The 13,557-nt window shown below is 52.9% G+C and overlaps 5 protein-coding genes across 5 annotated transcripts; 1 reads left to right on the top strand and 4 right to left on the bottom strand.

Annotated features, from left to right (window-relative positions):
* Positions 1 to 92: 92 nt before the first annotated feature.
* BO72DRAFT_526290 (uncharacterized protein) lies at positions 93 to 1,620 on the bottom strand. Its single transcript, XM_040950021.1, has 3 exons — positions 974 to 1,620; positions 610 to 896; positions 93 to 492 (listed from the first exon to the last, which is right to left on the bottom strand). The coding sequence occupies exons 1-3, from the start codon at positions 1,479 to 1,481 to the stop codon at positions 259 to 261; spliced, it is 1,029 nt and encodes a 342-aa protein (XP_040803217.1). The 5' UTR covers positions 1,482 to 1,620; the 3' UTR covers positions 93 to 258.
* A 240-nt stretch (positions 1,621 to 1,860) lies between these two features.
* Positions 1,861 to 7,091, bottom strand: BO72DRAFT_400601 (sulfite reductase (NADPH) subunit beta). Its single transcript, XM_040942154.1, has 4 exons — positions 6,796 to 7,091; positions 6,552 to 6,691; positions 2,106 to 6,491; positions 1,861 to 2,053 (listed from the first exon to the last, which is right to left on the bottom strand). Exons 1-4 carry the CDS (start codon positions 6,824 to 6,826, stop codon positions 2,030 to 2,032), a joined length of 4,581 nt encoding a protein of 1,526 aa, XP_040803216.1. The 5' UTR covers positions 6,827 to 7,091; the 3' UTR covers positions 1,861 to 2,029.
* Positions 7,092 to 8,313: 1,222 nt separating this feature from the next.
* BO72DRAFT_54421 (inositol phosphorylceramide synthase regulatory subunit KEI1) lies at positions 8,314 to 9,570 on the bottom strand. The gene is made up of 2 exons (XM_040950507.1): positions 9,442 to 9,570; positions 8,314 to 9,309 (listed from the first exon to the last, which is right to left on the bottom strand). Exons 1-2 carry the CDS (start codon positions 9,481 to 9,483, stop codon positions 8,335 to 8,337), a joined length of 1,017 nt encoding a protein of 338 aa, XP_040803215.1. The 5' UTR covers positions 9,484 to 9,570; the 3' UTR covers positions 8,314 to 8,334.
* Positions 9,571 to 10,703: 1,133 nt separating this feature from the next.
* On the bottom strand, positions 10,704 to 12,238 carry BO72DRAFT_446482 (Rab family GTPase YPT6). Its single transcript, XM_040944310.1, has 5 exons — positions 11,833 to 12,238; positions 11,745 to 11,770; positions 11,577 to 11,665; positions 11,076 to 11,478; positions 10,704 to 11,015 (listed from the first exon to the last, which is right to left on the bottom strand). The coding sequence occupies exons 1-5, from the start codon at positions 11,883 to 11,885 to the stop codon at positions 10,957 to 10,959; spliced, it is 630 nt and encodes a 209-aa protein (XP_040803214.1). The 5' UTR covers positions 11,886 to 12,238; the 3' UTR covers positions 10,704 to 10,956.
* A 335-nt stretch (positions 12,239 to 12,573) lies between these two features.
* BO72DRAFT_446480 (H(+)-transporting V0 sector ATPase subunit c'') lies at positions 12,574 to 13,510 on the top strand. Its single transcript, XM_040944309.1, has 5 exons — positions 12,574 to 12,636; positions 12,709 to 12,743; positions 12,802 to 12,893; positions 12,953 to 13,261; positions 13,318 to 13,510. Exons 1-5 carry the CDS (start codon positions 12,579 to 12,581, stop codon positions 13,424 to 13,426), a joined length of 603 nt encoding a protein of 200 aa, XP_040803213.1. The 5' UTR covers positions 12,574 to 12,578; the 3' UTR covers positions 13,427 to 13,510.
* The last annotated feature ends 47 nt before the right edge of the window (positions 13,511 to 13,557 follow it).

Raw genomic sequence — 13,557 nt, 5'->3', positions numbered from 1 at the left:
CATGATTGCTCCACATGAGTGTGCTCACGGAGTCAAGCCTACTGCGGGTATCCAGCTGGAACATCTCAATGACAATTTTATACAATTGAATTGATTTTCGCCGTGCCTGGTGCTCATCATTCCTCAAACAAGTAGGTCCCGTATCTCTAAGTTACTCCGTACAGTGATATCTCCGTACTAGCAAAAAATAATGCAAGTCATTGCCCTGTCGTAACCCATCTGTAAACTAACGTGCCTATCCATGATACCTCTCTATACCTACTGCTGCCCACCGTCCCCAGCAGCCCCCTCCCGGGGCAGTGCCTCCTCGCGCTGCTTCTTGCGGTTCTGCTTCATCGCCCAACCCGTCAACTCCGGCCGAGCAGGGTCAATCCGGGGCGCGCTCATCTTATCCAGATACTCCTCGGACTCGATCGCCGACTGCAGCTGCGGCAGAGTCTCGACATCCTGATGCATCATGTAGTTCTCGTATAGTTGCCACGATTCCTCGGTCTGTTTTCAACCAGAAAGAACATCAGCATGCTGTCCTGTCTTGTTCTGTCCCGTCCCTTTCCTACGGAATCTTCTTCCTCTTCTTCTTGAGACGCAAAAAAGAAAAAAAAAACTTACCTCAGCATCCACCCACTCATAATCCCTCCACTTCTCATCCTGCATCTGCTTCAAGAGGTCCAGGTTGCCCGCAACCGTAGCCGCTTCCCCATCCTCCCCGGCCGCCTTAATCTTAACATCGATGGCGCGGGCCTCACTCTCGCCCGCCGGCCCCGCCCGCTCCTCCTCCCCATCCTTGCCGCGACCCTTGCCCTTCCCCTTGGCCGGGATCTCATCCAAGGCATCGAGATGATGCAATTGGGGGTGCAACTGCACCACCGCGGTAACCGGCGACAGATGAAGATTTTCTAGAGCGAATTAGCCTCACCCTTGGACCTCCCCGAAACCCCGGGACGGAACCAGCCAGGAAAAGAAAAAAACTCACCCCCGCGAAACGCCCCCAACATATAAACCGGATCCCCGCCCTCAAACCCTTTAATCCGCCCACCCAGCGTCTGCACCCGCAACAACTGCGCCGTCTCCTTCCCCTCGTCGACCTGCATCGGACCGGCACCGGCACCGGCACCTTCCATCTTGACTTTCCCACCAGCACCAGAACCACCACCACTGCTCCCCCCAGTACTGAACCCCCCGGCCATCCCGTAGGCGCCCCCCTCCCTGGCGCGCTGGGATCTCTTCAGCGCATCGCCGTAGCGCAACCCCTTGCTGACGTCGTAGTTCACGCGGGTGTTGATGGGCACGTCGACCTCGACGAGGCCCGTCGAGGGCTTCAGCCGGAAGCCCGTGGGTTTCTGGCCGTGGCGGTCGTCGTAGCTGTACCCCGTCGGGCGGTCGAGGTACTGCAGCACGTAGCGCGAGATCTCCGAGTCCGTGAGGTAGATGTTGTAGGAGGCGATGATGGGGTCGTCGTCTTGGGTGTTGGGGGTGGTCATCGTTCCGGTTTTCTCGGTTCGAATGGGGAAAGAGGGAAAGGAAAGGTCGATTGAAATTGTCAGTTGTGATTAACGCGCTGTGTTAGAATTAATCGTGGAAGTGACAGCGGGGAAGTGGATGATGTGATGTGCCTCTTTTTTTTTCCGCAACCGCCTTTTTTTTATCGGAGGCGGAGGTTGATAAGACTCATTCTACAAATGGAAGGCGGTATTAACTGCCCGCCGCGGGGACAGTGTCGGTACGGAGTGAGCACCTAGTCTGCGGCGGCAACCGGTTTGCGGCAGTGAACTAGGAGATTAACCACATGGTGCTCATCCGCTTCAATGCTGACTACAATTTTGTTAAGCTACAGGAGCAAGGGAAAAAAAAATGAGAACTCAAGATAGTTGTATAGAAACAATTAGTCATCAGAAGTATGTACAAAGAGCTAGCTGTATCATCATCCAAGATCATAAACAGTTCGTTCAAATAGATATTTTTCTCAATGATGCAAGGAGAACAATGCGAAACAATATATCTTGATCGCTATATCTCATCGACGAGCATCTTACTCTTCATCTTCCTCAGCAACCTGAAAAGATGTTGTTAGCGAAGTACTTCAATATAATAGAAGATCAACTTACTCCTTCGTGGAAGTTCTGTCCGTCAGTCGTCGCCTTGATCACACCAGCACGGATACACCAATCTCCGAACCTCTCCGGCACCTCGCCGTCGGTGTTGCGCTCGGCAGCGTAGCGCTTGAGGAGACCCTTCATGATGTCCAGGATCTCGTCCTCCTTGATCGAGGAGCGGTACAGCTTGTTCAGACGCTGGCCGTGGTAGCCACCACCCAGGTACATGTTGTAAGCGCCGTACGCCTTACCGACGAACGCAACCTCAGCAAGCCAGGGTCTGGCACAACCGTTGGGACAACCAGTCATGCGCATGACAATGCTGTCCTGAGCGAGACCGACCTCCTCCAAAGTGGACTCCAGCTTGCCAATGAGAACGGGCAGATAGCGCTCAGACTCGGCCATAGCAAGACCACAGGTGGGGAAGGCAACACAAGCAGACGAAGACAGACGAAGGCCGCTGAAGGCAGTGTTGTCAAGCTTGTACTTGGCCATCAACTCCTTGACCTCGGGCAGATCCTCATCCTTGATGTTGGAGATGATGACGTGCTGGTTACCGGTAAGACGGAACTCACCCTTGTCAAGCTTGGCGAGCTCGCGCAGACCGGTACGCATCTTGAAATCGGCGGTATCCTCGATACGACCGTTCTCGATGAAGCAAGTGAAGTGGTTCAGACCCTTCTCATCCTTGAGCCAGCCGAAGGTGTCGACGTTAGAGTCGAACTTGAAGGGACGAGGCTCAGCGAAACGCAGACCCTCCGGAAGAAGAGCCTCTACCTTCTCCTTGTAAGCCTCAACGCCCATGTCGTCAATGGTGTACTTGAGACGAGCGTGCTTGCGGTTTTTGCGGTCTCCGTGGTCACGCTGAACAAGCATGATCTTCTCACAGACAATATGGGCCTGATCCGCAGGGACGTAACCGAACATACGTCCAGTCTGGGGGTAGGTCTTCTTGTTGTTGTGAGTGGTACCCATACCACCACCAGCAATGATGTTGAAACCCTCCAGGTGTCCATCAGTGCCCTTGATGGCAATCAAACCAATGTCGTGGGCGTAGACATCGGTGTCGTTGTGAGGAGGAATGGCAATCGTGATCTTAAACTTGCGAGGAAGGTAGGTAGGACCGTACAAGGGTTCGTGGTCGACGACAGCATCACCAGCAACCTGGACCTTCTTGTCATCATCATCCTTGAGCCAGATCTCGTGATAGGCAGAGGTGGCGGGGAGAAGGTGGTCGCTGATTCTCTGGGAGACGGCATGGGCTTCGCGGTGGAAAGTGGAAAGCTCAGGGAGTGAACTGCACATGACGTTACGGTTGACATCACCGCAAGCAGCGATGGTAGTCATGAGAGACTTGTTGATGGCACGCATAGCGCCACGAAGGTTGCGCTTGATGACACCGTGGAACTGGAAGGTCTGTCTGGTAGTGAGCTTCATGGTCTCGTTACCGTGGGAGCTGCTGATAGCATCCATCTGCAGCCACTGCCAAGGAGTGGCGATACCACTCGGCAGACGACAACGGATCATGAAGCTGTAAGCAGGCTCAAGGCCCTGGGCCTTGCGCTCGTCACGAACATCACGGTCGTCCTGCATGTAGGTTCCGTGGAACTTGGTGAGCTGCTGATCACTGGCCGAGATGGCACCAGTGCTCTCGTCCAGAAGACCCTCGGCAATGGTACCACGCAGGAAGTTCGATTGAATCTTGATATCTTCGTTGGTCAACGGAGCAGGCTCCTCCGGAAGACCCTCAACCTTGTCAACGCCAAGAGCCTGCCAGAGACGAGGTTCCCATTCAGAGTAGCCAGTCTGATAAGCATCGGGATCCTGGTCGTCACCCAGACCAATATCGGTAAGCTTGCGGCCGCCCAGGAAGGCGACGCGAGCATCGAGATCCTTGGCAGGCTTGTTGTAGTAGATTTTATCTTCCTTGCGGGGCCAGTAGTGGCTGTCACCGAGACCGAAGACGGAGTAGTTGATGGAGGAAAGATCCAAGTCGCCAGAGTTCTTCACAAATTCCCAGAGACCACGGCCGTTCTGAGGGAACTCTCCCTGACCAGCAGTGCTGGAGATGAAGACCACGTTCTCCTCAGTGGCGAGGTCTTCGGTGGGGTAGTCATCCATAGCCAGAACAAGGGTCTTAAGGCCTCTAGCGCGACCACGGTTACCAAGGCGCTTGGCAATGTTCTGTGCATTACCACCATCTGAGGCGAAAAGAATGGTCAGAGGAGCACCGAAGAGACCCTCGAGCAGCTTCTCGTAAGAGTCCTTGGCCTGGCGCTTCTGCAAGGCACGGACTTCGGTACCATACGACTCGGCAAGGACAGAGGAGAATTTGGGTTGACGGTTTGTGAGCTGCGTAAGCTGGTTGTCACGGCGCAGGAACTCCTCAAGTTCACGTCTGATACGGTCAGAGTCCAGGATAAACTTGGCCTCACCCTTCTCCTCGTTGGCGGGGTTCCAGCGGTACAGGGGCCAGTATCCAAGGTCAACAGCCTTCTTGGTCTCCTGAAGAACAGTCAAAGCGGAGTCATTCTCTTGGTTGTAAGGCAAGTAGGCGACGATGACGGAGGGACCCTCGAACTTCTCGGCCTCGGCCATAGCCTGGAGCACTTGAGTGTAGGAGCCGTACACAGCGACGGAAGCGACGTAGGCGTTGCCATAGTTCATGGCATACAGACCGATATCCTTCTTTCTGCGGGTAGGATCAGCTGCGGTGCGCTCAGAGTAAGGCTGAGAGTCAATGATAAGCATGTTAACATTGGCCCCGGAGGCGAGAACGTGGTGAACACCAGAGTTTCCGAGATCGTAAGCCCAGGCGTCAGAGCCAATCAGCCACAGAGACTCGTCGTAGAAGAGCTTCTTGGAAGCCAGAAGCTGTCTAGCGAGCTGGGAGCCGTCGTTGGACAAGCGCGCGATCACATCAGGAGCCAGCTTGTTGGCCTTGGAGGCATCAGAAGCGCTCAGAGCCCACTTGGACAGCCAAGAGCGGGGAACATCAGTGGCGAAAGTGGAGGCCTTCGAAGCCTCTTCAACCTCGCGGATGAAACGCTTGCGGTGCTCCAGACGGGCAATCAAGGCACCAAATCCGTATTCGGGGCTAGCAGCAATAGTGGCGGAGATACCAGCGTTCTTGGAGCCCAGCTGGTTGGCGACGTGAAGGCGCTCACCGAAAAGCTGGTTCAGGATCTTGATGTAGGCATTCTCGATGTGGGGCTGCTCGAGGGAGCTCTGGAGAGTAGGGACCTTGGAGCTTCCGATTTCCAAGTTCTGGATGGGAGAGGGGGAGTTCAAGTTCTGAACGATGCCACGCAGAGCCTGTACCGCAGTCGAGGGCTCAACATAGCCAAGTCTGTAACCAACGATCTGGGGGGTAGGCCGACCGGCAGAGGAAGGAGAGAGGCTGGAGAGGAGATCCATGAACGAGGGACCCCACTTGGTGGTCTTACGGACCTGCTCCAGGACGGCAATCTTCTCCACAGAGCTGGGAATAGAGTTGATGATCTGACCACCAACCCAGGGGCGGTACAGGCGGGCAGTGATGAGTCCCACACTGCTCAGCTCACCAATCTCCTCCTTGCCCAGGACATCCACAAACACACCAGTTGAGCCGAACACAAAGATAGCCGACTTGGCATCAGAGGGGCCCGTGTACTCGATAGCGCGGTAGTTGCGTCCCACAGCCTCGGAAAGACTCTTCCAGATCTGAGAAGTCCACTCAAAGACATCAGCAGCGCTGACGGGGCGAACCGACGAAGCATCAACCGTAGTGGCAGCAGAGCTCGATCCGCGGCTATCGGTGCTGCTGTCCCGGCGAGAGGAGCCAACAGAGGAGGTATCGATGCTAACGCTGGCAGAGAGCTGCGAGGCTTGAGCAGGGGTGGAAGTGCCCCCAGTCTGCTGATTGGTGCTCTCAGCGGCATCCTCCGAAACGGTGGCGACGCGGCCTGAATCAGTGTACAGAGTCTGGACACCCGAACCTGCAGTATGGGTGGCGGCGTCTGGGCCCAGGTTCAATAGAGACCGTACGAGGTCTGCATTCTCTTCTGTGATAGCATCATCGCGGGCAGAGTTGGCAGGGTCAAAGAAATGAATGACACCCTTGCCAGACTTGCGGGCCAAGGCATGTGCGGTGATAGCGATGTCCTGGGCCTCCTGAAGAGTCTCCGAGTGCAGGAAAGTGAACCCACACTGCCGGATAGAGCTGATTACGGAGTAGTCTGGGAAAGGATAGGGCTCCAGAGCGACATGGAGGACAATCGGGTTGTTTGCCAAACGGTAAAGGTGAGGAATTGAGGAAAGTAGTGCAGAAGAGCTGGTGACCACGGACACAGCATCGCCAGTCTGCAGAGGGTGAAAAGCGGAGAGAAGAGGATCCTCATTGTATCGCACGGCCACAATCTACTTGGTCATTAGCTGCCCATCTCATCCAAATTCATTCACATGGAGGTAAAGACGTACCTCTGGGGTGCTTCTGGGCAAGACGCTGGAAGTGTTCTTCGTCTTAAGGGTCTTCAAAGTCTTGGAGAACAAGGAATCTGCCTGCAGAGAGGGTTGCACGGAGAGAACGACATCGCTGGTAAGGTAGGCGATTCTCGCCACTGAATAGCGCATACAGTTAGCCCATTAGGCCCATTACAGAGGCAGCGCTGAAATATCTCCCAATCATGTATAGCAGAGAAAGACTCGAGTTGACGCAACATACCTGCTTCTCCAGCGGTCGAAATGGAGGCCATGTTGACAATGGCTTGCTACGCAACTGAATGCGCAGGAGGTGGGGGAAAGGAGGGGAGTCGGGAGATCGAGGAATTGGATATCACCGCATACGGTGATTCCCCACTCAAATCAGAGACAATGCAGAGGTATGGGGGGAGGGGGAAAGAGAGCGGAGGTGAGGGGGAAAGAGAAAGGGAAAAAAAGAGGATGTACAGCAGAAAGATAAATAATTTAGCTGGACTGATTTGCCGTGCACTCCTTTAATTTTTTTTTTTTGTTCGCCAGTATGAATCACCTAGGATTAGTTCCAAGCAGCAGCAGCAGTCTTGTTCGTCTCATAGTTTTGGGTCCATCTCCGCCATCGGGGGTTGGATTACCCCCCATCTGATTGGACTGCGATCACGACATCGATGCAAACTGCAACTGAGTGACGGTGCAAACAGGCCCAATGGAGGAAAGTGCGGGGGTCCCGTGACTTCCACTCGAGCACGTCACTTTGGCCGGGCTCGGCGGTTTTTGCTTCGAATGCCGATACATTTCAATCCAATATCGTAAATATGATTAATCTAGATTCATCCCTCCCCTGTAGACCAGTGACACTAGCTCGTCTACTTGAGCTCACTTGTTCAATTATGGTCTAGAGACGGAGTTTGCGTACCTCCTACTCTCGATAACAAGGACCATCTTCTCCTAGTTCACATCGTTCGATTCTGCGGACATCCGGGGTCATTTGCCGCAGACCTGCAGCTGGACCGCATTCGTCAGCAGCCACCACGTTCTCGGTCGAGAGCCCGGGGTTGGACCCATAACGGGGTTTGAATATCTACGAACAACACACCTCGGGTTGATGGACTAATACGATCCCAAAAATAGTGATATAATATATATATATGCTCTGCACATCATATGATGCAAGCTCTCGGGGCGAAACTATGGTCGAAAATATATGCAAATCCCTAGCACGATGCACGCAAAATGTACCCTGAAGACGCCAGAATCACAACCAATCCCCACCCCCAATATCCCAAGCAATCAATGTACATGTCCCAGACGCCGAATTCAGAAAGGGCATCACAAGACCTCATGAATGTTAATTATGTCCACCCCCCCCCCCAACAATGGTGGCACTAAGCGATCCCCTTCGCGCACAAACGACACCAACGCCTCCCTGGAGTACAGAAGACGGTGGAACTGTTGCATGTAGGTCCGCCATCCCAGCCAGTGTCCGCTTGTCCGGTTCGTGAAGATAAGTATGTAGATCGTATCAATAAGTTTAAATAACAAGGCTTTGAAAGAAAAGAGGAGGACGATGTCTGATAGGTTGATGGCCAAGGCTGGAAAGTGGTCAAGCCTCCAGCAAGAGCGCGGGATTATTGTCGCCGATAGCACGAGGGCTGCCTCACTTCGTGGAAGGGGCGCTAATTTGCCAGCCTTTCGGAGACGGAGCCGAAGCCCTGCCACAGGTGAGAATCGGCTTTTTGTATAAGTCGGCAACGCTCAGTGTTGACTGTTGGCTTCGAGTGCGAGACTACCTGCCATCATTCCAGCCATGCATCTTTCCATTTGTTCCCGGTACGTGTTCGTAGACCGGCTGCAGCAGGGCGGCCGCCTGGACTGTTGACTGAGAAGGCTGGGGAGGGCCGGTACCCGATCGCCGTCTTCTTTCTCTCTCAAGGGGACCGGGCAGCTCAGGTTCTGCGTTGCGGGCGCGGAAATTGCGGTTGAGAGTATTCACCCAATTACCACCCTCCTCATCTTCACCCAGCCAGTAGTTGCGACCGATGCTGATCATAATACGTCCCAGTTTACCCTGCCACCCTTGGCCATCGGGGCTGTGCGCAGAGAATGGTTCGCGATCAATGTCGGCGATACTAGCCACGCTAGCGATGGAGGTGTTGCGGCTGTGGGTCGGGAGTTGAGTGTGTCGCGGCACGGCGACGTAGAGACGGAGAGCCTGTCGCGCAAAGGCCAGCATGACAAAGACGAAGTAAATGCGGATGGTCCACAGCAGGCAGATGAAAACGATGCTTTGGAAGCTTTCAGGCTGAGACACGGCGTTACCCAGGGCATCCGATCTCCTTGCATAGGGATCGGCTTGATCCTTGTGCGACGAATCGTACTTTGGACTGGTGAAACCGGCGGTTTGCGCGATGGTCTCCGCGCCCGGTCCAGAGGCGCTTCCATTATCGTAGTGTTGGGCTATAACGAGGAACCATGTAACCCCAAACGCGGTGGTGTAGGCTGCATTAATGATACTGTCGAGAACGTAGAGCCAGGCGAGCGCAAGACATTGCAGGGGAGACTGTTGGCGAATATGAGGGAAGAGATATGTGACGAGACCCAGCGCGAGGAGGGAGTAAAGGTACATCGACAGTTGGACAGGTGAAAGATGGTAACCGGTCAAAAGGGCGAGCAAGCCATAGAGGCCGCTGATTTTGTTGAGAAGTAACGATAAAGTGATTAAGGATGCACCGGTCTGAAGACTCATGACATAGAGAAAGGTCTGTGTGTTTGGAAACCCGGACCAGCCGGGATTGGGTTAAGTCAGCTTCAATTCAAGAAGAAAGCGACCGAGCAACGGAGGCAGGCGGAACTCCGTAAAATTTCACCACTAATTCAATAGATAGGAACATACCTCTGGCCGCGGGATGCGGAGGAGACGGGTTGAAAACCCCATGATGTTTAAATTTGAGGGGCAAAATGTGCCAAATCGATAAGAGTAGGGTGAAATGGTAGTGGTGGTGGTGGTGGTGATGAATGGAGAAAGGGAGTGTGACAAAAAGAGGCAAAGGAATGGAAGGTGACGACGGAGAAGGAGAGTGAGTGAGTAGGTAGAGAGGGGATGGGGAGTTTTAACTACAGTAGTACGCAGTAGTTACGGTTTTCAAGGTTGAAAGAGTGAACGAGTGCGTGAGAGAAAGTAACGCTGGGCGCCCAAATTGCGGGTAATTGGCCCAGGGGCGGCGCTTTCTATCCGGTCGGGTCCGCCGATCGCTGCCTTGTCCCCCTCCTGGAATACTACTTACTGTACTCCGTACGCTGTACTGTGTACATAAGTCTTTTAAACTAACTGATTTCATTTATTTTTTTGGGGTCTTTGGGCCTTTGGACAGTCCCTGCCCCAGCTGGTCCCCCATGACGTATCTACACCATTACAATCTTTCTCATACTTTGGTCCCTATCTGGCACGAGGTGGTCTGCAGATTGATTGATTGATTGATTTAATAATCATGACATTGTATCATTTTATTAGTCCTATCTTCCCCTCCTGCTGAAGAGTTGCAGACCACCACAAGAATTCTCTTCTCTGGCTCTGGACTTGGATTAACCACCGCATCCAGATAGTCTACCCACTTCGACCGAGCGGAACAAACAAACCACTAGGCAAACTTTTATGCACATTATTATTCTACTTTCCGCCCACCGACAAATACGAGTACGAGGGAAGGCGTTGTTTGCTCCATACATAGTCTACTTACGAGTACACACGCAGTACATGCAATCCACCTTGTGAAATTCCACTCAGGGGTTTCTTGGGGGCCCTAATACATCTGCTTACACCATTCAACAAATTTCAAGAGTTGCGACGCAGGAGCACAGTGGAATGAAAAAGTTAGCCTGACTGCCAGTATATTCAATAGGGATAATCGTGTTTAAAAAGACTTTTTCCATGGTCAGATCGTAACCGATGATCATATGACTATGATTCCGCGCGCCAACTGGGTAGACCCGCCATTGTTGCTGTGTAGTGGCTGCATTGACTGTGGGAAGCTGAATTCAAAGCAGTGCACAGTCAAGCTTCTATGAAAATGGCACATGGTTTGATTAATGTGTCCCCACACCACCTGCCGAACGCAATACAAGTCCAATCTCAGGACTTGACACGCACACGCCTGGCCCCTACGGTTATCGGGGTCTTTTCGGGACAAAGTGGGAATGAAAAAGATAGGTCCAATTAAGTTTAGAAAGAAAATTGAAGCTTGATCTAAACACGCTATTCACTCGAAAGAAGGGGGACAGGAGGAAATGTACATGTTGAGGATGGGTGAACATTATAGACAGTATCTCATGCCGCTGATTGAGGTTCAGGCAAGAGACTAAGAGAAGAAGTTATAAGAGAAAATTGAGTCGGCGGCTGCCAGCCCAGTGATTAGCAGGCGCATCCATCGTTAGTCGTGGTCTCTTTCGGGCTAATGTTAACATCGATCACTGGGAAAAGTCAGCAAAGCTATGTTCAAGAAAGGGGTTTGGCTCGCGGGGAAAACCGACTTTGGTTGTCCCCTCTGTTGCTTTCTCCCTCCATACCCGGTAGGGCCTGGGCGATTCTCCGGAAAAGCTGCTTGACGTTGTGGCCGACCTTCGCACTCGTTTCAATGAACATCAACCCATTCTTCTTGGCCTCCTCTTCACCCTGTGCCGTCGTGACCTCCCGCTTGTCGTTCAAATCGGTCTTATTGCCGACCAGGACAATAATGACATCGTTTCCACGCTCTCCGCGAACATCGTCGATCCATTTCCGGGTGTTCTGGAAGGATTTGGCATTCGAGATGTCGTAAACTACCACGGCGACACTCGAATCGCGAATGTAGGAGGGAATCAGGGAGCGGAACCGCTCCTGACCGGCGGTATCCCACAGTTGGAGGCGCACGGTTCTATCTTCTAGGTACATCGTCTGTATAGACAGCACTGATTAGTTTCGGACAACCACGCGGGCAGGCATGCAAGCTTGCCGTGCTATCGGAAGGTCAACGTCGACCGGACGGACGGTACCTTGGACAAGAAGTCGATCCCAATTGTGGCTTGGTATGTGTTGTCGAATGAATCATACATGAACCTCGTAATCAAGGAAGTTTTGCCAACTGCAGGAAAAGTGTCAGGACTAGCGTGGCGAAGGGAACGACATGCGGGGTGGTTTCTTGTCGCGGAGGATATTCGTACCACTCTGTTCTCCCAGGAAAACCAGCCTGCAATCCAATTAGCGACCGGTTCAAGCAGCGGCTGAACAATCGTGGTTCGCGCTGCTTACTTGAATTTCTTCAGAGGGTTCGAATACGACCCTACACCGGAGGTGGAAGCCATGTCTACGAAAATGTGGTTGAAGCGGCGAAATCAGGGGTAGCGGAAGTAGGTCGCAGGATCGATTCGTGATAGTGGGCGGTGGACGAAAGTTGGAAAGGAAGGTGCAGGGGAAAGGGAACGAGAGAGTCGTGAGAAGCGGAGTCTTTCGAGAGGTTCGGAATTAATTGTTAGGTTAGAGAAGAGGGAGGGGAAGGTGAGGGGAGGAGAAGGCGAGCAGATCAACCCGTACCAGAGGAAGGTTAGATTCTCTAAAGGTCTAATGGACAAATAAGTGACTGGGTTGACCCATGGGTCCGTCCGGGGAACTTTTGACAGACAGTATGTTAGGTTTGCACTGCATAGATTAGACTAACTACCCTTACCTTAGTTAGGAGTACTTAGAGTAAGTGACTGACTACAGTACTGTACGGGGGTACTCAGTACGGTAGACCGACTACCCGGATTAATGCCCGGCCCGATAACCACCACCACCACCATCACTTGCTTGCTTGCTGTTCCACCTGGGCTCGGGGTCTATCGATCACTATTGAAGCTCCTACTGACTTACTACTTACGGTCCTTGTTGTTCCCTACTTGTCCCCCCCTCCTCTCCCCATCCCTCATACCTGAGGCCCTCTTCCTATTCCTCTGCTCTCGTTGTATCCTTCTCTTCAATCAAAAGTATAGGGTCATATCACTCACGGGACGTCCACCATGGTTCTCCGTTATTTCACCGGTGTTGTATTCGTGGCCCTCCTGGTGGTCGGACTATGTAGGGCAACCAACTCCACTAGCTGCATAGAGGTCCCGAACCAGCGCTAACTATGATCTTCTCTTTACCTAGATTTGCTCCTGACCGGTCAAGGTGAACGATTCAATGTAAGCGACAGCTACACTCGCCGACAGTCGCGGTGGAATCCTCGCTAATCCGACCCAGGTCGGTTACTTCTTAGAGTCGGTATCTCCCTATGCGTGGGCCAACCTCGGAATTGCCATGTGCATTGGCTTGTCAGTCGTCGGCGCTGGATGGTATGAAAATCCCCTCAATCTGATACGGTCATACGTCATGCTGAGAAACGGGCTTTTAGGGGTATCTTCCTGACGGGCTCGTCCATCGTCGGCGGTGGTGTCAAGGCACCTAGAATCCGGACGAAGAACTTGATCTCCATTATCTTCTGTGAAGTCGTTGCTATCTATGGTGTCATCATGGCAATCGTCTTCTCCTCCAAGCTCAACCTTGTCGACAATGACGGCATCTTCTCGGGAAGCGACTACTACACCGGTTACGCCCTGTTCTGGGCGGGTATCACGGTCGGTACATGTAACCTGATTTGCGGTATCTCGGTCGGCATCAATGGAAGTGGTGCAGCTTTGGCCGATGCTGCGGATCCCAGCTTGTTCGTCAACCCGACCCGGGGTCTGGAAGAGTGGCTGCTAACACTGCGCGCAACAGGTTCGTCAAGATCCTCGTCATCGAGATTTTTAGCTCGGTTCTCGGTCTCTTCGGACTGATTGTTGGTCTTCTGGTGGGCGGCAAGGCACTCGACTTCGGTGCCGCGTAAGAGTATAAGGATTGTGTAGGAGCTTGTTGTCGGGGGGGGGATGAATTGTATGACTTCTCTCACGTTTGCCGTCGCTTCTTTTTTATTCTTTGTCATCCTTTATCTACTGCATCGGGGCGTACGGATTCGAT

Source organism: Aspergillus fijiensis (assembly GCF_003184825.1).
Source record: "Aspergillus fijiensis CBS 313.89 unplaced genomic scaffold BO72scaffold_14, whole genome shotgun sequence".
NCBI classification, from domain to species: Eukaryota; Fungi; Ascomycota; class Eurotiomycetes; order Eurotiales; family Aspergillaceae; genus Aspergillus; species Aspergillus fijiensis.
This window is presented reverse-complemented; position numbering and strand designations above follow the sequence as displayed.